Below are 24,911 nucleotides of genomic sequence, written 5' to 3' on the forward strand. Positions count from 1 at the left end.
AAAGAACGGGGTCTTTGTGGGTAAGGGATATGCTTGTGCTGGTATGTTTAAATTGAATATAGAAAATCCTAATCAAGCTTCTACTTCTTATATTTATACCTTGTCTTCCATTAATGTGTGGCATGCTAGGTATTGTCATGTTAACAAAAAATATGTTAAAAATATGAACACACTTGATCTAATTCCATCCTTAGGCAATGATAGTTTTTATAAGTGCGAATCATGTAGTCAAGCAACTAGAGCACCTCATAGGAGTGTCCAAAGAGAGTCTAAGCTTCTAGAATTAGACCACTTGGATATTTAGGAAATGGAAGGAATTCTCACTAGAGGAGGTAAAATTTATTTCATAACTTTTGTAGACGATCATTCTAAATATACTTGTGTATATTTAATGAAACACAAAAGTAATGCATTTCAAATTATGAAATTATTTTTCTTAGAAATAGAAAATCAAAAAGACACAAAAATTAATAGACTTAGAACTAATAGAGGTATGGAATATGATTCCATAGGTTTTATAAAGTTTTTGGAGTCTTTAGATATTATACATGAAACTTCAGCTCCGTATTCCCTAAGAAATGAATGGAATGGCTGAGTTTAAAATCGAACTTATACTAAGTTAGTAAATGCCTTGCTAATTAGTTCAGGAGCACCTAATAACTTATGGGGGGAAGCACTTTTAATAATTTGTTACGTTCTTAACAGAGTTCCACATTTTAAGACTAAAATAACTAATTACAAATTTTGGAAAGGTAGAAAACTGAATATAGGTTATTATGGAGTTTGGGGGTGTTTAGCCTATGTAAGGTTGACTAATCGAAAGAGGCCTAAACTTGTAAATAGAACTTCTAAGTGTGTATTTATAGGGTATGCGTTTAATAGAAAGGCATGTAGATTTCTTGATTTATCCAACAATATTATAAGTGAATCCTTAGATCCTAACTACTTTGAAGATAGGTTTCCTTTTAAATACAAAAATAATGGGGGTGGGTTCTCAATCTCTTAGATTAGAAGGGCCATCTCATCATAGGATAGAAGAACTTAGGATTGAAGATTCTAGAGATTATAAGATGGAACCTAGGAGGCGCAAAAGAGAAAGAGTAGCTAAAGACTTTAGTCTAGATTTTTATGTTTTTACTGTAGAAGGGGATCATTCAACTATAAAAGAAGTCGTGTCCTCTTCAGATGTTCATTTCTTGAGAGAAACCATCAATGATGAGATAGAATCTATAATGACCAATAGTATTAGTTGATTTACCATCAGGGTGCAAATCCCCCCATAGGATGTAAATGGATTCTTAGAAGGAAATTAAAGCTTAATAGGTCTGTAGATAAATTTAAAGCTAGGTTGGTAGCTAAAGGAATCAAGTCGAGAGAAAATATTGATTTATTTGATACGTATTCTCTAGTTTCCAGGATTACATCCATTAGAGTCTTGATCAATATAGTTGCCATCTATAATTTGGTTATACACCAAATGGATGTTAAAACAACTTTTCTAAATGGGTATCTTGAAGAAGATATCTACATGGACCAACTTGAAGGGTTTAAAATTTTCGGTCAAGAACAGAAAGTGTGTAAACTCGTAAAGTCGTTGTATGGGGTTAAAACAAGTTCCCAAACAATAGCATGAGAAATATGACCAGGTAGTTCTATCAAATATTTAAAATTAATGAAAATGATAAATGTGTCTATTTTAAATATTAAAATAATTTTATGTGTTTTGGTTTGTTTTTATGTATATGACCTTTTGATTTTTGTTCAAATTTAGTAGTTAAAGAGACTAAAAATTTATTGTCTCAAAATTTTGTTATGAAAGACCTTGGAGAGATCAGTATGATGGTTAGGTTGAGTCATTTAAACTCTTAATGATGATATAGCTCACTATAGAATAGAGTGGCTAACTGCAAGACATTCTTCATAGTCTCATCGAATATATCTTGTAGTGTCGAATAGGATGAGTTTTTAAACTCTTAATGAGTTCTAAAACTATGTTGTAATCTTATTTAGAGATGGACCAAGCAGAACAAGACCCAAATCTTGTAGCATTGTCTCGCCAATTCAAAGCTACTGCCTTGGAGCTAATCTCTGTTCTTGAGCAGGTAAAACATTTGAAATGCCCATAATTTCCATGCAAAGTGTTCTTTATCATTTTACCTTTTGACTTACTAAGGGGGATTATCATCTATCATCCTACATCAACGGTCTTTTCTAGGCTTTCTCAATGTGTCCAGCTTACTCATTGGAGATGCCATTCCTGCTATTAGGATTTTATTACCACTCCAGGGCTTTGTTTTCTCCGTTGTTTCCTTGACTCCAATAACTTGACCTTTATTACCCAGTTTTGTGTATTTTTATTTTTATTTTTTTGTGATTGATATATTTTGGGGGATTTAAATATACCCTCCACATTTTGGTGAATATTTGAGATACTCCCTTATGTTTTCACCAAAATGTGGAGGGGGTATCTCTAAATCACCCATATATTTTTAGGGTAAATAATGAATTTGTACTGTGTTATATTATATGAAAGAAATTACATAACTTAAGGAATAGTCAATCCATGCTTATAAAAAGTTTCTATCTACCTTTGTTTTTTTCCTTTTGAAAAAATTCTTGTTGAGTTTTCCATGGGGGCAACAACCTCTGACAGGGCAACAGCCTGGAGGAAATAATGAAAACATTCAGGAATTTTTTTTTGATTTGAACATTAATATTTTTTTTTAGATGGATACAAGATATATTATTAAAAGAAAGGAGGTTGAGAAAATCTACCAGCAAGATAAACCAAAACAAATGAGGGCATGAAACACACAAAAGCAAAAACACAAAAAAGGCCAAATATGGCTTAGTTATGCTCATTACAAACAAGATGTCACTTAAAGAACAAAATTCTCAAAACAAAATAGTCCCAGTCCTCAAATTGCTTGCACCAAAAGTTCATCTCAAGATTGTTCTTGTACACAGACTAGTGGATATTTTTGTTGCTAGCTTTGAAATAAGCTTCGAGGAGAAGCTATCTATGTTGGAATCAGTAGATTTGAAAATAAGGCTTTCAAAAGCCACTGAGTTAGTTGACAGACATTTACAGGTAAATATTGGGTTAAATTACAATCGTGAATTAGTGCACCTGTGACTTTTACAGATAGAGATACTTTGCATGCATATAATAGTTTCCTTGTAACAGTCAATTTGTGTAGCTAAGAAGATAACACAAAAGGTTGAAGGACAATTGTCATAATCATAGAAGGAACTTCTTCTGAGACAGCAGGTTTGCTCACTCACTTAAGCTTTTTAAGTGATTTCCATTTTCTTGAAAATAGGTGGCCAATGAAAATAGCTCTGAACAAACATGTTACATTCACTACGTCAAAATCCCGAATTTATATAAAATTTTTTTGTTGGGCTTGGCCCGTGGAATTTTAAAATCCAAAATCCGCGGCCCGTGGATCACATTTTCGTCTTCTGTTTCTCTGACGTTTTCATCGATCTCTTCGTCTTTCTCATCGAACGACTGCATCGCCTCTTTCTCATTATCTCTGCCTCTCTCACTGTCATCGATCTCTTCGTCTTTCTCATCAATCGACTGCATCATCTCTTTATCTTCGTCTCTTTCTTATTCTCTCTGCCCTCTCTCACTGTCATCTATCGATCGATCAACCTCTCACAGTCTCTGTCTTGGTCGACCTTGCCCTCTCTCACTGTCATCGATCGATCGATCGACCTCTCACAGTCTCTATCTCGGCCGATAGATCGACGCAGGTACTTCTCTCTCTCTCCTCTTTTTTCAATTGCAGAGTGCAGATCTGCATCTCCATAGACGATCTCTTAAATTATTTTTTTTCCTAAAATTCATCGTCCTCAACGAGGGTTTCTTCCCCAATCTCTTTCTTTTTTTCCCTCTCAAAACTTAACTGTAGGTGTTATTTTCACCAAACATGATTACTTTAAAAAAAAAAAACGATTGGATTGAATCGGATTAGGATTGATGAAATTTTAACCGGATCAAATCTGGATTGTAGGCTGAAATTTTCAAATCGGATTTGGATTGTAGGGTGAAATTTTCGGATCAGATCTAGATTATATGGTGAACTGATCCGTTGCCAGCCCTACTCTTGTGCAAATTATTTTAATTTTTTTATTTCTGGGAAATGCTCACATTCTTTGCAAGCATGTGCATGCGGTGATCTTCATTACATCTTTCATCAATTAACAACACAACTATGTTGATTAATGGAGCTTGAAATATGTACTCTTGCGTGGATTGATCGTAAGGAAGTGAATTCATAATCTCAATTGGCTATGTGTGATTGAGTAAATATAAAGTTTTACAATTGTGAACATGTAGTAAACATTCAATAAAGAACCCAGCAGTATTAATAGTAGTTATGTTCAAAGGAATGGTCAATTGGTTTATTAGAGGTGTTAATCGTTTGATGGAATTTATGTGGAAGGGGTATACTGGGTTTGGTTGGTGCAAAGGACTGTATGTGTAGGGGTTTTGGGAAGTATGGATGCCTTAAAATTAGATTTTTGGGTTAGCATGCCTTACAATTAGATTTTAGTGTTAAAAAGGATGGGTATTTGGGTATGTGAGGACTGCTAGTATGTGATTTTGGGACAGCAGGGTTTTAGGACTGAAATTGGGGGATCGGCTGGGATGGTTAACAAAAGTCACTTTCTGCAGCAATATGGTGCAGCAAGGTCAATTTTCAGCTGCAAGAATCTTGGGCAGCAAGGTATGATTGATGTTTAGAAACATAAAAAGATCATCTTAATTAAATTCTTTCAAGCTTTTTTTTAAGATACCAAGATCAAATGGCTATAAATCATCAATCAGGATGATTTTTTTGTGTTTAGGTCCAACATCAGAACACGTGGCATTTTTTTATTGGAATCTACACATCAAAAAGTTTCCAAGTTTTCTTACCAAATAGAGAGAGAATCCAACGCCAGCTCAGGATTCTTGAGCAACCCAGCAATCAAAACTAGAATCTGAAAATACCAAGTCTCCAAACAGAGCATAACAGCTGAAGCTTTAGATAACTTCAAGAACTCTGGCAACCCAGAAAAGGCTTGTATAGAGAATCCAGACCACGTGTACTTACATCGTTCACTCTTTATTCATAATTTCTATATACTATTCTTACTTTGCATGTTATTTGCCATTTTTGGATTGGTTGTGGTTAGATTCCTATCACTAACATTATTATTCAAATCTTATCCTATTACAAAATTAGATAGTTTGTCACTATAAGAGATTATGGCAAGATACATTTTGTTTTCAATTTGTTGAAAGTTTCATTAAACTATGTCGTTCGATTCATTCAACTTGTAGATGTCTTCGACGCCGATGATTCCAAGTAAAGAGTGGATAACGGATATATGAAATGTGTTGTCATTGAATCTTACGAGTCATTTAAACTTGTCTTGAATGCTTTGGTTGTTGGTGAAAATGAGAAAAGTTTGTTTTTCTTCCTTTTTCCTCCCATGATTATTTAATCATTTCTATACGAAATATATTTTCCATGGTTATTTATTTTTCATAATAGTTTCTTTCAAAATTTCAGACTTCAGATATATATATATATATATATATATATATATATATATATATATATATATATATATATATATATATATATATATATATATTCAGTTATATGTCATTCTTGTATTTTAAAATGTCAAATAAGCATTGTCCTGAGAAAAATGGTTGCTTTGCAGTTTATGTTTCTTATAAATTCAATTTTTCTGCACAGTTTTATGTCTGGATGTTGCTATTGCCACTGATATTTTTTGGTTTGGCCACGGACATTGCATTACCTATTTCAGCAAATTAGTATCGAAATGATTCTTTCCCTGCAACTGGTCTAGAGTATTGAAAGAACATTGAAAATATCATGATGTGTTTTAAAGATTTTGAGTTAGATATATATTTTAAGTTCAAGAGAATAGTTCCATTTTGAAATCTGAACAGATCCCCTTGTAAAATGAATTTCAGGAGTCTTAGAGACTACACATTTTATGGAGGATTTCACTGATAACTTGGCATGCATGAGTGCTTGTCTAGTATATTAAAATGGATTATTTGTTCGTGCTTTTCCTTCTCGCTTGCTTTTCTTCCAAACTTGGCTAAGAGGGTGTTCCACCAGACTGCAGGTTAGTTGGGTCAACTACTTTCAAATTTAGTTTGATTTTTATGTATTTGGGACATTTGAGCTGCAGAAATATGGAAAACTCCATGACAATTTTTTTTTCTTATTCTTTCTCCTCTATTCCCAGTGTATGCTTGAAGATATGTCACTCCATGCTTCCTTGTCGAAGGTTGGAGGAGAATTCCAGTAAATGGCAGATGGAATATCACCACATTTCATCTTTTCCTTTGTGAATTAACATTCGTTCAGCTGATCCCAAATTTTCAACACGCCTTTGTTGGAACATAATTTGTTTAGCTGAAGGTAAAGTATTTTTAGTTGTCATCAAGTTATCAATTGAGTGAAATTAATTACTTTATGCATTATGGATGAGTAGTTGGCATGAGAGTGTGGTTTAGGATTAGAATTTTCAACCTTGAATTTTACTATTTTTCAACTCACGGATGTTCTAGAAGATCATATACTTACCAATTTTTTTTTGGGTCTGTTGTTTTTTGAACTTGCCAGGCGAGTAATGATCGCTAGAGTTGTTAAATTGAATAATTTGCTTCTCAGCTTACTCCAACAAGTTGACACGAATCAGAATTCTGGCTTGGGGTAGGTTGTTCTAATGTCAAGAAAGATAAGATCTAAAGGAAGAATTGCGAGTTCCATTTCTTTCCCCTGACCTTACCGAGCCCTCCTCTTCTCAAACTGCAAGAATTGATATAAAAGGGCCTGAAAATCATCTCAATCAGGGATTTGGTTATTCGAGCCTAAAAAAAAAGAGGCCATGGAGGTCGTTCTTGGATACGGATCGAACAGGATGGGAATTCAAAGGTTTTAGAGGCCACTGACATTGTTCCCTAAATCCCAGAGATTTTCGGCTTTTGGATCCTATGTTCAATTATCCTTCTACAATATTAGGCCGAGAGATGGCAATTGTGGTCAGTTTTGAACAAATAAGGTGTATAATCACAGCCGACAAGGTTATTTTGATGAATTCCTCTTGTTTTCACCTCAGGCATTCTAGCTATTGGAATGGGTTTTCAGGTCCACCACGAAATAGAACAGCAATCAATAACGCATATTTAAAGGTCATCTCCTTGCATTAACTCGACAAGTTGTCATCCATCTTCCATCAATTTCCCTCTCAGCTACGTTTTGTTTTGCTCTCGTTCTAACTATTTGAATGGCTCTTCAGGTCTACGACTGACGATGATGGAGACATGGCTGGGGTCACTATCAAGTATCAAGTCGAGATATGGGTAAGAATTGGCCCAAAACTGTGAACCACTTGGCTACATTTGGTTGGTCATAACAATTGACTAAGTATTTATGACCAACACATCAAGTTTTCTCATTTATAATTAGGCAACTAAGTATTCAGATTGATATTCTGAATTTTCTAACTTATTTTTCACTTGCTTTCCAACACTATCTAGTCTCCACAACCCACATCAAGTAAGTGCTTCATCTTAAATTTATTCAAATGAAATATCTCAAGGATTTAGAATTTTAACAATGAAAAACATGATTGGAACAATTGACATTTTTGCTTAATTGCCTATTTGGAGATATTCCTAGCTATTTTCATTATGTACACTATTCTTATGTATTGTATTCGTGAGGTCCTTTCTTCAATTATATATTAATGTGAATGAACCATAACTTTGTAGACTTATTCCCAATAAACTTGCACCACACTAGTATATATTCCTTTTCAGTTTTAGGCTATGGAGTACAAGTTTACATGTTGAATTTTTTGGACCACAAATTTTCGTAAGGTCACTGTTTTTACGATATTAGTTCAGAGGAAGAGTACCTTTCACCCACTAAGACGGGTGGTGGAGGAAGGGGGAGAGGAGGCCGAGTGATCAAAAGTGACAGTTTGTAAATCTGTTGGAAGGTTTGAATCCTACCTCTTTCAATACCAATCGATTTCGTTTTTCTCAGTTTTTAAGAAATTCCTTGATTGACAGTCGGAATGTTTTAGAAGGGACCTTTTTTGGTACATATTTGTAAAAGAAATAGTTTTTACCGTCATTGTCCTAAGATTTTACTGACTGGGGTGTTATGATACTACCCCAAAATTCATGGTGCATTTATAAAGACACCCCTCTTGTAGGATCTATTAAATAATTTTTTTCACTAATCTGAAGTTTAAGTCACTAATCTGTTATGGACAGAATATGATGGACAATTTATTTTCTCTAATCCCCTTATGGGATTATTGAAAATTAGTAGGTGACATGGAATTATGAAATTATTCTGGAATACTATTGGCCTTATGAAATTCTTATGGAAAGTTGTTAAAAATGAGACCTTGTGGTCAACATGGGTGAGAGCTAGATACATAAAAAAAAATGGAGATCTATGGAGATGTATTCCTCCTAGAGATGCTTCTTGGGCTTGGAGAGGTATAATAAGGGCGAGAAATCTGGCTGGGAGGCACATAAAATTCATAATTGGAGATGGTACAACAAGAGATTTTTTAAAATATCGTTGGCTGGAAAGAGGGTCTTTGATTGAGCAATTTGGTAGACGACCAATCTTTTGTATGGGCAACAATGTTAATGCTTGGGTTTCAAAATTTGTTCTATCCGGATAACTTAAAAGACTGAATGAGATGTGGAGGCTCACCCTTTATTGAGGCTGAATGAGAAGTAGGATTAAACACTATTTGGAAGCTTAATGCAAAAGGCACATTTACTTATAAATCTGCATGGCATTCCATTGCATTCAGTAAAATCTGTTTGATTTTTCATTAGCAGATCCAACAAAATTGGCTAGTGGAAGTGATGATGGTGCTGGTAAGCTATGGAATATCAATCAGGGAATTTCTCTTTTAGAAACATTTTGATTATTAGGATCATTGTCAAGAAAACTTCCGAATGATTGAAAACAAGCCTTGATAAGCTTTTTTGTGGATGCTTAAGTGCAGGTGGTTCAAGCTGTTGGAGGAAGAGTTCCTGTCCTCCTTGATGGAGGAGTCCAACGTGAAACAGATGTTTTCAAAGCCTTAGCTCTTGGTGCCCAAGTTGTTCTTGTAAGTTATCTTCAACTTCACCTAAGAAAAGTTGTTATAGTTCCGTATATTTTTTTGGGCAATTTAGACATACCCTTTTGGATATTGGTGAATATTTGAGATGCCCCTGCACTTTCAAACTGATTTTCCCCTCTTGACCCATAGTTTTCTACGAGTAACTAATCGAAAATGACCATATTACTCTCTCTCCCCCCGTGGCGCCCCCACCACGTCTCCAACCTCTTGTGAAAAATCCTTGAATTTTTAGCACTGTGAACATCATACAAGAAAAGGAAGTACAGGGGAAAATATCCCTCTTATTGTATGAACAGAGCTTTGATAGTTGTAAGCATGTGTAATGGTTTGCAGTGAACAAGTGACAGTGAGATGTTCCATATCAACAGGACGCTAGTTTTCTTTCCTTTATATGCAGTTTGTTCATATTATAGAACTGATGATCTTTCTTCTTAGGTAAAATTCTACATATAAACATTGGTTCAAGCAATCTTCTATTTCTATGTTAAGAGTTGCCTTTGGTTGTATAGGCAACCCATGTTGATGTTTTGGAGAAACAATTGCTCCACTATCTTTCAAGGAAATGCGTTGTCGAGACCCGTGAATTACTGTATTTGTGATTTTATCTTTAATAACCTTCTTATTCGGGTCCATGAAATTTGGCATGGCGAAGGTCTTTTTCTTTACCTGAGTTTGAAGCTGAAGTTCAGGAAATGATTAGACATGGTAAGAGGATACGATAGAGCAGAGAGAGCTAGAAGAGATCAAAGGCAATATTGTGTTTTAATTGTGTTTTATTTCTAAGCAATATTTGACTCAATGTCATATGTAAGTGCCCAATTGCTTCAATTAGAGCTTGTTTAGTAATGAAATTTCAATATATAAAATGAATTTTGAGTTGTTTAATTTAATTTGGAACTTGTTTTATGATTTTTGTTTTGTTTTTTATTTTTCTGATTTTTTTTATTCATGTGATTGGTGAATTAGAGAACCGTGCTATTGTTTGTTAAACCTCCAAATTCAATGGTCATACTCTATGGATTTTTTTTTGAACCCATTCTCCAATAATTTGATAGTCTAAGGCTGTCCAAAAAAAAAATTCTACAAGAGAATATTTGACAGGAGGGTCCGTCAAATATGGGCTTTTTTCATATAGTGATTGTTGGCAACTGCTTCATTAGAAAAGTTTGTTTTTGTTTAGCATCATTGTTACTTCATGTGGGGCTGGAGCCTTATGCAGCATGCCCTAGAAGTTGGACAATACATAAAGTTTGCTTATAGATCGTTTGGTTCTTAAGGATTTTACTGGGTTGCTTAATATTTCAAATGGAGATTATTAGTTTGAAGTTCTATACCTGTATTTTTTGAGTACTCATGCATTCTCTATCTCAAATATACCATGCTTTGGGCAATCTTATTCACTGTCCCTTTATAAGAGAAGCTTTAGCCATTTTCTATCGCTCTTCAAATTTCATTGGTGCTTTCCGTCCTCAGCCCTGGATCTTTTTCAATGTTGGCACCTGAAAGTTATTTTTATATAAAAAGAATCCTATAGTCTATAACTCTCTTTGCTATCTGTTGGGGCATTTTGGCTGGAGCGAAATTTTAGGATCTTTGATGGAGAGGTGCATCCTCATCATGAGGTCATTGCATCAATTTTGGGATTATTCTTCTCTTGGAGCAATATTTTTAAGGAGTTTAAAGGATTTTTTTTTTTTTCTGAGGACTTCATGTTAATCGGGATTCTCTATGTGATGCATGAGAGTATTATAGTTTTGGTCTTTTTGATGTTTAGTCTATTTCTCTTGTCCCCTCTTTTGTACTGTTGGGTGACTGCCTTCGCCTCCTCTTTTTCAATAAAAATTTTGCTTATAAAAAAAAATATTTCATGTTTTGTGATTATTTTATCATATTTCATAATTTTAGTTTAAAAAATTTGCTTCATTCATTATGTTTTTCTCAGCGTGCTTGTGTTGTTTCTCAGGATACTTTGAAAATTTCTTTTAGTCTAGCTTGACTACTAAAAAAATTATAGTTTTATATTCTCTGAAATTGTTCTTTAACTTTGCCAAATTTTTCTTTAAATAATATTTTTCAGATGAGGGCTATAAAAGAAGAGTTTGGTGATAATGATGATTGTGGAGGTCATTTTTGTGATTGACCTCGAGATCTAATTTTTAACATGATCATTCACTAATAAATCATAGAAATCATGAAAAAATAATGAAAGAGAGAAAGAACACAAAAAAAGATTTTTACGTGGTTCGGCAAACGTGCCTACGTCAACGGGCTCGGGGAGCCGTTTCATTATAGATCTCAAATTTACATAACCTCATCTCCCCCTCTCCATCTTTCGTCTTTCCTCATTTACAATAGCCTCCAGGTTTTTAAATAGATAAATCCTAAGTAGAGTCTTAACCCTAATTAATTATAATTGACCACCTTGCTTCTTATCCAAATTAACAATTATATAACAAGGAGAATAATCCTTTTAAATTTGAAATCTTCCCTAATAAGATAGGATTCTCTTTAAATGATGTCACGTGTCCACCTCGAGATGTGCATTGATGATGTGAATGGACGATTTAGATAGGAGACGATTTTATCCTTCCACATATCCCCCTCTCGAGGGTGGAAATCGATGTATTGAGATCCGCCTTCGAGAAATACTTCTAACCTGAGTGAACTCCATCCCTGATTTTTGAATTAATATGATTCTTGATCCCCTAAGCCTATTTTTTGCAAACTTGATATCCAACTCGATTGAGTTCCCATAATTAGTAAATGCTTCAATAATATAATTGACCGCAAGCTGGTCTTGATTTTCATAATGAGTCAAAACTTTGGCAAGTGATAGAAGAACCTATCAAAATCCCAGATCTGGTTTGGATTCCAGAATGATCCAAGACTTTGATAAATAAGAAAAGAACCGACCGAAATCCTAGATCGGGCTTGGATCCTAAAATGATCCAAGACTTTGATAAATAACCACAGAACCAACCGAAATCCCAGATCGGGTTTGGATCCCAAAACGATCCAAGACTTTGATAATAGAAGATCCGACCGTATTGGATTTCGCATCACTCACCTCATAGAGTAACGCTCGAGTCCAGGAGGAATCAAAGTCCCAGATCGGGCTTGGATCCCAAAACGATCAAAGACTTTGATAATAGAAGAATCGACCGTATTGGATTTCGCATCACTCACCTCATAGAGTGACGCTCGAGTTCGGGAGGAATCGACCTTATTAGAGTTTCGTGTCACTCACCTCATAGAGTGACACACGGGTCCACAGAGGGAACTGACCTTATTAGAGTTTCGTGCCACTCACCTCATAGAGTGACACACGGGTCCATAGAGGAAACCGGCCTTATTAGAGTTCGTGCCACTCATCTCATAGAGTAACACACAAGTCCGTAGAAGGAACCAACCTTATTAGAGTTTTGTGTATCTCACATCATAGAGTGATACACGGGTCCGCAGAGGGAACCAACCTTATTAGAGTTTCATGCCACTCACCTTATAGAGTGACACACGGGTCCACAGAGGGAACTGACCTTATTAGAGTTTCGTGCCACTCACCTCATAGAGTGACACACGGGTCCATAGAGGGAACCGGCCTTATTAGAGTTCGTGCCACTCATCTCATAGAGTAACACACAGGTCCGTAGAAGGAACCAACCTTATTAGAGTTTTGTGTATCTCACATCATAGAGTGACACACGGGTCCACAGAGGGAACTGACCTTCTTGCCTTATAAAAATTTGTTGAATCGACCTGAAAAACTTGAACCTACAGAGATCACAACATTCATAGAATATAATCATTTTATCTTGGTGGATTAGAATTATGGGCTGAATCTCCCACCTCAATGGAGTCTTTAAATTCAATCAAATTGGGTACGAGGTTAGCCCCCATATTACTTTTAAATCGAGTCTCCTCAAGTAACAAATTGGGTCACATAGGACCCTTATTACGAGCTCGAACTAATCCCCCAATCATACAACAATAAATTGAATTATAAATTAAGTTACTTAATTCAACGAAATCTGTAGACTCGACCGAATTAGGCATAGAATTATCCTCCAAATTTATTTGTCAATCCCACCTTTCTAATAAGAATTTGGCTCGACATAAATAAGCCTCAAAGTACAGTATTTAACCAAATTTCCTAATGAATTGGACTTAAACTAAGTCCCCAAGCATTAGCCCCCACACTAATTTCATGATGAGTTAACTCGTATAACAAATTAGGTCACGTGGGACCTTCAATTATGGGCACGACCTGAGCCCCTAGGCAACACAATTGTTCGACGCAATTCAATGAGAATTGGAAATCCCAATGCATAAACTTGTACTCAAGTCCTTTATACCTTTATACAACAATGTTGATTTTAATGTACATCACAATTGATGTGTAGGTCAAGCATTGAGTAATATTATCCTTTCAATGTTATTAATTACTTGAGTTTAACAAGAAAAAGGGTCTTATACATCAAAATTGATGTGTATGCCATGCACTAAATTTCAGCCTTTGAAAATATCTTTCATCATTTTTAAATATCATTTATACATCAAGATTGATGTATAAGTCATGCATCAAAGTTTAGTCTTTTACCCCTCTACTTTTTATCTATCGATTTGAAGTTCTTTTTAACATCATACTTGATGTCCATAGATACAAAAATCAAGTCCCACTTTTATCATCAAAATTGATGCACGTAGGATACATTTAACTCGTTTTCCCTTATTACTATCTACTGGGAAAGAAAAATGTAAGGTTAAAAAAGTACCTGACATGGGTTGATTTCATTAACGCCATTAATACCTTTTTGTATATGGTTCCTAGGATTCCTTCATATTCAAGAGAACTCGAAGCCTTGTTGTGTTCCTCCATTGTTCAATCGAACCCATGTGTCCAACGAAAATGAAAAGATAAGTCGGTAGCGCTCCCAACTCATAAATCCGATCGATCTTCACCTTTCCTACAACCAGAGCTACCATTAATGGTTGCCTTGCACCTCTCCTCTCTGTTTTCCTCCTAGACGCAATAAGTAGTTCTTGAAACCACCATTAAAGGCATATTGTTGTACCATGCCACAACCCCTACCAGCCCACGACTCCATCAACACAACAACCAATCCATCCTCCACCATCTCTCCGATTTTTCTTCTTTATCTGATTGTCCGACAACCACTTTCAAAAGGATCCCTTCAAGAGGTTCACTTCGATTCGAACTCCTTCTGCAAATTGAGGAAATAGTAGAACCATATACGAGGGAAGCTTGAGAGAGAAACACCATTGAAAACCCATAAAAGTTCTAGGGGAGCTCTCGAATCCCTCGATCAAACGTCCATCGAATCAGATGAATCAGCTTGTAAGAATGAGTTTAGGGTTTTAAATTTTGGGCAGAAGAACCCTAATATGGTATCCTCCATGAATATGGCGCCGCCACTGATCCTCCGGCATTGAAGTCCCTTCTATCTCTCTCCTATCACTAACGCCCATACGAACTTCCCCTTGAACACGGTTCTTTTGTTTTTATTTTTTATTTTTTATTTATTTTTATTATTGTTAAAATCAAATAACATCCTCTTGCAATAGTAGACTTGCCATTTTTGTGCGATTTTCCTTGACCTACTTTGGGTTCCAACGATGCATCCATCGGCAAACTCAAATATTCAATCTATGAAAATCCTAGATCCGATCATAAATAAAAAAATCCTAAACACAAAAATGCCAATATTCACGATAACCTCCTACTTCTGATTGAGACTCTTGACCGAACTATGTGGTTTTTCGTGGTTCATTATTCGTTCCCACGAACGGCGTCAATTGTGGAGGTCATTTTTGTGATTGACCTCGAGATCTAATTTTTAACATGATCATTCACCAATAAATCATAGAAATCATGAAAAAATAATGAAAGAGAGAAAGAACACAAAAAAGATATTTACGTGGTTCGGCAAACGTGCTTACGTCCACGGGCTCGGAGAGTCGTTTCACTATAGATCTCAGATTTACATAGCCTCATCTCCCCCTCTCCATCTTTCCTCCTTCCTCCTTTACAATAGCTTCTAGGTTTTTAAATAGAGAAACCCTAATTAGAGTTTTAACTAATTAATTACAATTGATCACCTTGCCCCTTATTCAAATTAACAATTACATAACAAGGAGAATAATCCTTTTAAATTTGAAATCTTCCCTAATAAGATAGACCTCTCTTTAAATGATGCCATGTGTCCACCTCGAGATACGCATTGATGGTGTGAATGGACGATCCTGATAGGAGACGATTTTATCCCTCCACAATGATGATGAGGATGATGTTGTTGCCCTGGAAAGAAAGATGCAGAGTGCAAGAATGCCCCCAAATGTTTGGAAGCATGCACAGAGGGAGTTACAATATGCTATAATACAAATACAAAAATAAAGAGCAAAAGGGACATGTATGATCATTGTGAACTAATGTAACTCAACGTATTTACGCAAATGTGCCATACTACACCTCTGGTTTACCCAAACCAATCTAACTGCACTATACTGTTGATTACACAAGTCAACCATACTACTGTTTTTCACAAATCAACTCAACTAATTTTGTTAGCAATGACTCTATTGTTGAAGCCATGTTGAAAGTTGAATACGAGGGGCATTTGGGTATTTTCATGTTGGTAGTTGGGGTCAAGGTCATCAATTTCAGAACATTGGGGTATCACCAATATTCAGCAACACATGAGGGGGCGAGGGTATGTGTAAAATCAATTTTTTTTTCAGAAGTTCTTATAGCGACAACCAATAACAGCTGTCACTATAAGTCATGTGCTTAACGACGGTTTTGGGAATAGTTGGTCGTCGATAATACATACAGCAATGGGGCTTTTAGCAATGACCACCAACGGCCAGCATGGCCGTTGCTATATGATTTTGCAACAGTGTTTTTCCCTAGAACGACAGTCACAGCCATCACTATAGTCCTATTTTTCTGTAGTGATTGAACCTTCGAACAACCATCATCAGAGCCCCTCACGATGATGATTATTACTCACCAGTTAGAAGACCGATTTCTACTATCCGTATGAGAGAACATTTCTTGTTTAATGGATGGAATGTTTAATTCATCCTAAGACCTTGCTAAGTGACTTCAAAATTTTAATATAAATTGGACCAAGTTAGAATATAGTCAATGATGAAACACTTGTTAATTATTATACAAAAAGATGGAATAATTGGTGGGAATGTGACCTATAGAATTAATGTTGGGTGGAAAAGTGGAAGAGTGCTTCTAGAGTATTATGTGATCAAGATCAGCCATTATATATGTAACTGAATATTTGGTTATCAACAAACAACATGTTTGTATTGACAACCAACATGTTCGTATAAGAAGCGTAGCAGAGGACGTTGACCTATAAAACTAGGAAAAACAAAATCAGAAACGAGTATACTTAGAGGATTTGGAAATATCTCCAATTGGAGATAAAATTAAGCATAGTGGTTGGAGAATTTGCATAGCAAACCAATAACAACATCGTTGAAGAGTGTTTGGCTGCAACTTGAGGATTCTAAAACGGCAAGAGAACCAAAATGACATGGATAGAGATAGTAAGAGAATATATGAAGGAACATTGACATTACAACAAATATGGTAATTAGGAATGGTGTATGACCGTTCCTAAGCCAGTATGAAACGGTTTATCGACCGTCTTTAATCGAGGCGTCGTTAATGAATTTAAACGGTTGGAAGCCGTTCTATATCCCAGGGTTTGGAACGGTTAAAAACCGTTCTATAACACAGAATTTGGAACGGCTAAAAACCGCCAAATCTGAGTTTATATAACCCAAAAAAATAGTTTAGACATCAGATTTTATAAGACTAATGTCCTAAGTCTGAGACTTTAGACGACGGTTACAAATCGATATCTAAAATTATCAGAAATTGATATCTGAACTTTTAAAAAACATTTAATTTTTAATTTTTTTCTTCTGCGCACCTATTAGCCACATTCAAAATAGAGGACATCGAGGTTCTCTATCAAATTAATTTATACACAAAAAGAGTTACAATGAGTCATAATTTACAAATTCAAAATTACAATGCATCGATAAACCTTTCACAATCGTTACACAAGTACAAGTGCCTACAAAGAAGCAATGCCTTCACTTGCATCCCTCCCTATCTTCTTTAAGATCCCCACAATGCCCACAACTGTCAATCGAGCAGCCTTTCGTATCACCACATTGCATACTCTCCCGATGAACTTCCGCACCTTTAAAGGAGTGTCCGAGAAGCAAGTGCTCCAGATCAACCAAAGAACCAAGGACTATGAGGTGAGAAACCTTCATGTCCACTATTCAGCTCCAAAGACAGTCCAATCAGAAGCATAAATAAGTTGAATACAAATGAAAGTGCCTAATATAAAGGACCTAGAAATATTTACTAATGTATAGAACACTAGTTCATAAAAGTCACCGATTTAGAATGAGTGTACTAGGGAGTTGTATGTAAAAACTAAAGCAACAATGCATAAACAATAAAAATAAAACAAAAAAGATAAATTTATTAGGCATTTTCCCCTACAACTTTCTCAAGATGTCTGACATGGGAATTTTTTGTTCTCATTTTAGTGTTCGTGATACATGGTGCAATATATCCTACTTAAAGATTTGGTGAAGAATAAGAAAGTTGAAGAAGAACAATCTAACCTGCATATCTGAAGAAAAATGAGGACAAATCCCCCTGAGCTGCATTGTTTAATATCAAAAGCATGGTAGCTTTCGAGTGTCCTTGAAAGATATCAAAGCTATCAGGCCCTAGAACAATCAAGATAAAATCAATTATGAATATGAATTGTGACATACAAAAAAAAAAAAATACTAACAACATTTTTCACATGGATTTATTGACAAAGAGGAATCATACAATGGAGTTCCTAGAGATCTAATATGATGATTATTAAGAAAGAAATAAGAACACATGAGAAGTTGTAGCTAGCATGAAAATAATTGGAGGTTACGCAAACAATTTACCTACTATAGTAGGTTTTACAACAACGGTTGAACATACATACATCTCTATGGGATAAATGCAGAACTAGAACAATGGATTGATGCCTTGCAATCTGAAAAGGTTAAAATAAGTCAGACCAAACAGAACATTGAGTGCAACTGCAATCTGAAAAGGTTAAAATAAGTCAGACCAAACAGAACATTGAGTGCAACTTCTATAAACAACTGTATCCAGCATGTTAATCTTAACATATTCAATTTCACCTAGTCACCAATGATTGTTACTCATACCTGATTATCCAGCATCCTTGAGAATTCCTTGAGAACATGGGGTTTGTTCAACACCATTCCAACCAAAAAGACCAGTGCAGCTGGGATACTTAGCAGGCCAAACACCCCTTTCCAATAATTTATTTGGACAATGTTATTTGCATAAAGATAATGCTTACCTTGTATACACAATCATGAGGATATAAGTCCATCAAATTTGGATCAATGCATTCTTTCAAGCTTGACATCACAACAAAAATGCTTACATTTAGCGGCAGATGTTTAGCGGCGGCCAAAATAGGCGCCACTATAGAACACGGTCAAATAGAAATTAAAACCTATCTGCGCGCGAAAACTAACAAATTTCGCGAAAAACCTCTCTCCCTGTATCATCGAAATTTTGTAAAACTTCGTCTCATCTCCTCTACATCTAGGGTTTCGATGTATGGAGGAAATCTTTCCCTCTTAAGGGTATTTCTCTCTCTCTCTCTAGTTCGTCTCATCTCCTCTTCACATTCTCTGAGGTTTTGATAATCGAAATCGCAAATTTCGTAGATCTTTGAGGTTTTGAGAATCCAAATCGCAGAACCATGTATGATTCCTATAACAATGAATGTTTCCTTTATTTTTTCTGTAAGTTATCATGTATTGTATTCGATTTTGATTATGAGATGGGTTCAGCTAACCAATTTAAAGTTCTTTGAATGAAAATTATGCAATTTTTGGGGTTTCTCATGTAATTAGGTGATGTTCTTTTTATAGAAACCAGTCTGACTCATCATTTTCCTAATAACAAGTCAATCCAAGGTCAAATACTTCAATTATCTTAAATATGACATCGGTTTGGGTGCTTATCGACCTGATTCTAGGTATGAGACCCTTAGAAGTTGGAACCACAAGTGATCCTCCAAATGCTTGATAAGTAGGGTACTGGATATGAAGAAATATTTTAGTTTTTGGTGATTGTCTTCTTATTGTGAATTACATCCACATTGCTAACCAGGTAAGATTGATGATTTTAAGCCAAAGTGAAAAATTCACACAGTGTTGCTAAGTATTCACACAGTGTTGCTCTCTATATTCTTGAAGAAAGTAAAAACAGATTTTACATTAACCTTGGATTCTACTTTTAGTTAATAGTACATTTATACCTAAGTATCTTCTTGATTAATATTTAATTAGACCATTTAGTAACCTTAGAAACAAGTTATAAGTGAAACAACACTCCACTATCCAAAAACCACATAATTGGTTCCAACTACGTTTGAGTACCCTTTGACACCCTTGGGGCATGCCACAGATTGGATTAATTTGAAGGAAAAGGTTGAAGTAACATTGAAATTGACATCGTTTCATACATTGCTGATATGGATGTGTACAGAACCATAAATACTTTTCATTGAAATACGAGGTGAGAAGCATCTATGGTTCTGTGCGAAACAATATCAATTTCAATGTTACTCCAGCATGACTCTAATTTCAATACTTGTTACTCCAGCATAATGTCTTATTTTCTAAAACAAAAATAGAGAATTTCTAAGCACATCAACTTTTCTTACAATGCCCAAAGTATCAAATTTAATTGGGTGGTTAGGTTGGGTGCAACCATCCTTCTCTTTTTTTTTTCTCTTTTTTTTGTTGATTTTGACATAGCCCTGTATAAATATTTGAGAATTGACAAAGATATAATACCTCATGTGTCTATTGCGATGCATCTTATTCTCTTAACACTTTGCAATTGCATGGTCTTTTAAATAATTTAGTGAAATAGCCTGTTTCACAGTATTAGATGTTGAGGTGACAAACCTCTATATAAAATAAATGGCATCAAAATCATTGAAATCTGTGTTTGGATGTTAAGCAAGCAAAATTTGTAAGGTTTATAGAACCACAATGCAATCATATTCCAATAAGTATGTGTCTTGTGAATTTGGTGTATGATGTCCTTCTTGAAATATCTATGATAACAAAAGTTTGTGTCAAAACTTGTTCTGGCACATGGTATGTATATCTGATGGATTTGCCATGCCACAAAGGTATTCTACAGGAAAATTTCATTTTGGGATTCCCATTCTTATGGCAATATATACTTTTGCCTCTAGTCATGCAATACTAGCAGCAGCTCTTGGCAAAGCAATTGTAGTTGCCACTACCTCTCATTCTAGTCCCTAAAATGATAGTTGATATTGAGTACTGATATGTGGAATGGGACTTATATTTATTCTCATATGATTAGTCTATTCTTTAAAAGATCTATTGGACTATGGAATGACTAATTTGCTAGGCAAGCAAGGTGAGGTTAGTAATTGACATGAAGGTGGTACATGACGACAATTCTGTTATTCAATTTCTGCATATACTTGTGAGATCATGTGCATCCAGTTTAGAACAGAACCTTAATATTGCTCCTATAACCTATTAGACTCTGATCCTCTTAAAACCAATTAAGAGTCTCTTTTTTTACTACAACAAACCTAGAAACAACACAAACATTTGTAAACACAATCGCTTAATAAAAACAGTATAGAAGCATAGATTTCCAATTCTTGGTACACCATATGTGGACTTTGGGCATTAAACTTTGATACTGAAATTCCCACAAGTTTCATAAGTGTAAAATCAGCTATATGATTAAAAATCTGGTAGGGAACTTTTCTCACTAAGTTTCATTTTGTAGACTGATGAAGCAGAGCTTAAGGTATTAAGTTTTGGGGAAATGCTTGAAAAGATGAGATTGGTAAGAGTAAAGAAAACTTGTTTCTGTAACGTTGGTTACTTGATATAAATATTTTTTTCTTTGGTGTCTGATTGTTTGATTCCCTACTCAGTGCTGCCCTTTGCTTCTTAATCACTTGCATATTTCTTGAAATGCTTGGTATCCTAGACCTACTGGAATATAGAGGCTTCATTGCTGAAGTTTTTATTTTTTATCATCCAACTTGTTTTACAGGTGTTCCTTTTTCAACCTCTGCTGGTGCATCCACCAATGGTGCAACAAAACTCAGTTTTACTAGTTCCAAGCCAATTGTAGCACAGGAATCATCTTCCCTTGCTTTAGCTACAACGCGGGTTTGTATCCTTTCCTCATATTTTGGTTCCTAGTTGGTATTGGTACTTTCTTAGTTTCCATAGGATCTAATCATTTGATCTGAAACTTCATAGATCCCTTGACGTTGTATAAATTTTTTAAATAAATATTCACATTTTAGTTCTTTCTGAAAATTTTGTGTTTTGCAGAAATTTATTTTCTTTTTAATTTGTACAATATCAGTATTGCCAAAATCAATTTGGTTCATTATTGCCAAATTTTCTCTGTTTTTAGTTCTTGATTCTAGGTTCTGTTAGATAATTTTTTGTGTCATCTTTTTTGTTTTGATGTGGTTAAGTTGGCATAATCTTTTTGTAGGAATTGGATTTAGTTCATTATGGGTTGATGATGCTTTTGAATCTTTGAATTGGGAGGTTTAGTGGGTAGAATTTTGAACCAGAATAGTACTAAATTCATAATTAATTTGAATGATTTGTTTATGTTGGCTTCCATCATCTGTTAATTCTTTGAATACTTTTGAGTTTTTTGTGGAAATCTAATAAGTCGACATTAGTTGAGTTCTGTTTTGGAGAAAATAGGATTGGTGATGCTTGAGATCTGGGTTTTCTGTTGTTTTGCTGTGAACATTCTTTCTCTTAATAAAATTTTCAGTTATCAAGACCCTATGACCTTACAAGCCATCTGAAAGCAAAATCTTTGAACCAATAGAAAACAAGTTGCGTTGTGCTTCAAAGTTTATGGAATTCTTGTGCCTCATCTTGTTTCAAAATGAATCCATTTCTTTCTTTCTTTCTTTCCTTCTAAAATCTTCTTGGACTTGGATCAAATGGATTTAATATTTATAATTGTAGTACCACGCAACTAAGAATTGTGATTTGGGATTACAATGTTGTTACCCAGTACACTATAGGTTCATAACTTCCAACACAATTTAGAGCTAATTTTCTTTCTTCTTTTTTTCTCCTTTTAGGGGACACTTTCTCTAATCCAGTTAGAAGTTCCTATTATGATGCACCGGAGGTGTTGAAAAAGAATTATGGACCTGAATCTGATGTATGGAGTGCTGGAATTACCTTATACCATTTACTAAGTGGTGTAACTCCTTTTACAGCAGGTACTTCATCCCTTAAAGAATATTACTTCTTTCTATCTATGCCATGTATTTTTACCAACTTTTTATTGTACCACTTTTGCAATATTAAATGCTTATGATTGGTATAGCATACATGATGGTGAATGTGATTATCTTCACATGTCTTGTTTTAGTGATTTTGGAAATGTGGGTTTGTCTGGTCAACTGAGTGCACAACTTGGTGTATTTACTTATCTCTACTTGCTTTTCCATGTTAATACATGCTTTGCCACAAGTACTGACTCCCCACTAGGTTTTCGAAAGACTTGTACGCTTAAGTTGGTATCGATTACTTCTTAGATGAAGTGCTCCTTGTCAACAAAATTGACTTAATTTCTCTTCTATGACTTTTGAATGGGATTGAGCTAATAGCTTAATCGGGGACGGTTCATGGTGTCATAATAACTTGCATGTTATTTGGGTAATCAGAGACATGGTCAAGGTGCCATCAAAATGGTATTTACAGATAAAACTGAATTATCGGACTCATGTAAGCCCATTTTGAAGTATTTTATATTAGTTTAATATTCTATTTGAATTATTATACCTATAATTGGTTTAATATTCTGTTAAACAAGAACCTATCCAATATGTATTCTTTTAAACATGAGGGGCTACAGCTTTCATTTTTTTTTTTAGAAAAAAGAATTTCTTTTGTATGGGCCTGTAGAAATCATTATTGGTTGAAATGATTTTGTTTTTTAGAATTGGTTATATGCCAAAAGCAATTGTAATAGAAGTATTTTTTGAAGAATGTTTACCAACCAATCAAATACAATGATTTTCAGGATGTTTATTCGACCAATGGACCGAACAATCCATGCCTCACTACTTGCTCTTATGCTCCAACTCTCGGCTGTAATGGTGGTGACTGACATGTCGGATGGTATGTAGTATCATTGTCGTCTATAGTTTGTCATCAATTATCCATTAGAGAATTCAAATATGGTATGTTTTGTGTTATTAGATCATACTTTGTATACTGTTGAGAACGAATTTGACACAGAGAAAAACTTGCCAATTTGATTAAGTATATGTAATTGTTATGCCAGACATTTTGCTGACTCTGAAGACAATCCCATGGGCATTTATCTTAAGATCTAATCAGTGATCCATACTTGGTTTTGATTGATCCAATTCAGTTTTATGTGACTAGGCTTATAGTGTACACTCTTTTGCTTCTCCTTGTGTAGTTGCTGCTCTAAACTCCTTGAAGGATGTATAGGAGAACACTCCACCAAATTGGGTGGGTTCAGATCCTTGTGGTGATAATTGGGTGGGAATCCACTGCAACGAATCACGTGTTATCTCCATGTAAGTGCTTGTTATATTTAAGTCCTTGACCACGTTGTATCTCTCTCCCTCTACATCTCACAAGATCTCTTACAAAAAAGAAGGTTTCAATCTATTTTCCTGATGTTACAAATCTTGTCATGTAGGGCCATGGAAGACACTCAACTTCGAGGAGAAGTACCGCATCACCTGTTCAGTTCCCCTCAATTACAAACAGTGTAAGTATCTGCCGACTCTCAAAATAATATGAAATAGTTCACAAATGAATCTAAGTGCAATGCATATGTTATTACATGTTGTGGGCTAGATTTTCCATGATCTTTGGCACAAGTTGGAACATGTGCCAAAGATCTTATGAGGCTTTGAACAATCCCCAAAATTTTTGCAAATTTTTTTTCTTGATTTGTCCAAATTAAACTGAATTGAACCCCATTGCATAACTATCGAATCCGAACTTGGTTGTTATAATTACCATACAAGGAAAAAAAAAAGAAATTGCAAATCTACTTAAATGAACTATATGTATCCTCATAATATATAGATAAATGTTTGGAAGTTGATAGTTTGAAAATGTGATGGCAGGAATTTAAAGCATAACGATTTAAACGGCACCTGGGAACCATTTGAAGGTCCTGATAAAAGAACTTGTGTTCTTATTCACATTTGCTTTTATGCTTTTACTAGGTTTTATGTTGTAAGTTAAAATTAATGTTGTAATCTAAGAGTCTACAAAGAGGAGAGGGTTTTTTATTTTTATAGAGTTGTTGTAATGAGGTGGTTGCTTTGTTTGGTTGAGACTTGAGATGTATCAAAAGTTACTTACTGTGTACTCCTTTGTAATTTATGAGAATTTCTAAAGTTAATTAGTTCGGGTTGATTATAAGTGCATTGTATCCAAAGATTGTTAAGTAATTGTGTTTAATTAATAGGTTGTATAAATAGGTATTTAATTACAAATAATTTTAAAATAAAAGAAAT

The 24,911-nt window shown here is 34.9% G+C and overlaps 1 protein-coding gene across 28 annotated transcripts; it reads left to right on the forward strand.

Moving 5' to 3' along the window:
• Positions 1 to 3,491: 3,491 nt before the first annotated feature.
• On the forward strand, positions 3,492 to 24,863 carry LOC147391537 (uncharacterized). 28 transcript variants are annotated; one of them, XR_015182676.1, is made up of 14 exons: positions 3,492 to 3,762; positions 4,628 to 4,739; positions 4,861 to 5,100; positions 6,005 to 6,162; positions 6,286 to 6,461; positions 6,666 to 7,234; positions 7,342 to 9,186; positions 21,137 to 21,196; positions 21,410 to 21,528; positions 22,479 to 22,622; positions 23,429 to 23,526; positions 23,834 to 23,954; positions 24,080 to 24,151; positions 24,516 to 24,824. XR_015182676.1 is itself a non-coding variant. In XM_086458099.1 (14 exons), the coding sequence occupies exons 5-9, from the start codon at positions 7,367 to 7,369 to the stop codon at positions 21,488 to 21,490; spliced, it is 327 nt and encodes a 108-aa protein (XP_086314225.1). In that variant the 5' UTR covers positions 5,640 to 6,162; positions 6,286 to 6,461; positions 6,666 to 6,755; positions 7,162 to 7,234; positions 7,342 to 7,366; the 3' UTR covers positions 21,491 to 21,528; positions 22,479 to 22,622; positions 23,429 to 23,526; positions 23,834 to 23,954; positions 24,080 to 24,151; positions 24,516 to 24,863. The 28 variants fall into 28 exon arrangements, 11 of the variants coding, with proteins under 11 accessions (XP_086314225.1, XP_086314227.1, XP_086314228.1 ...); XR_015182677.1 differs by having other exon boundaries at positions 4,688 to 4,739; XM_086458099.1 differs by lacking the exons at positions 3,492 to 3,762; positions 4,628 to 4,739; positions 4,861 to 5,100 and having other exon boundaries at positions 5,640 to 6,162; positions 6,666 to 6,755; positions 7,162 to 7,234; ... (2 more) ...; positions 9,082 to 9,186; positions 24,516 to 24,863.
• The last annotated feature ends 48 nt before the right edge of the window (positions 24,864 to 24,911 follow it).

The sequence above is a fragment of the Akebia trifoliata genome, chromosome 11 (assembly GCF_017979445.1).
Source record: "Akebia trifoliata isolate Shusen 1 chromosome 11, ASM1797944v1, whole genome shotgun sequence".
In the NCBI taxonomy this organism is placed as follows: domain Eukaryota; kingdom Viridiplantae; phylum Streptophyta; class Magnoliopsida; order Ranunculales; family Lardizabalaceae; genus Akebia; species Akebia trifoliata.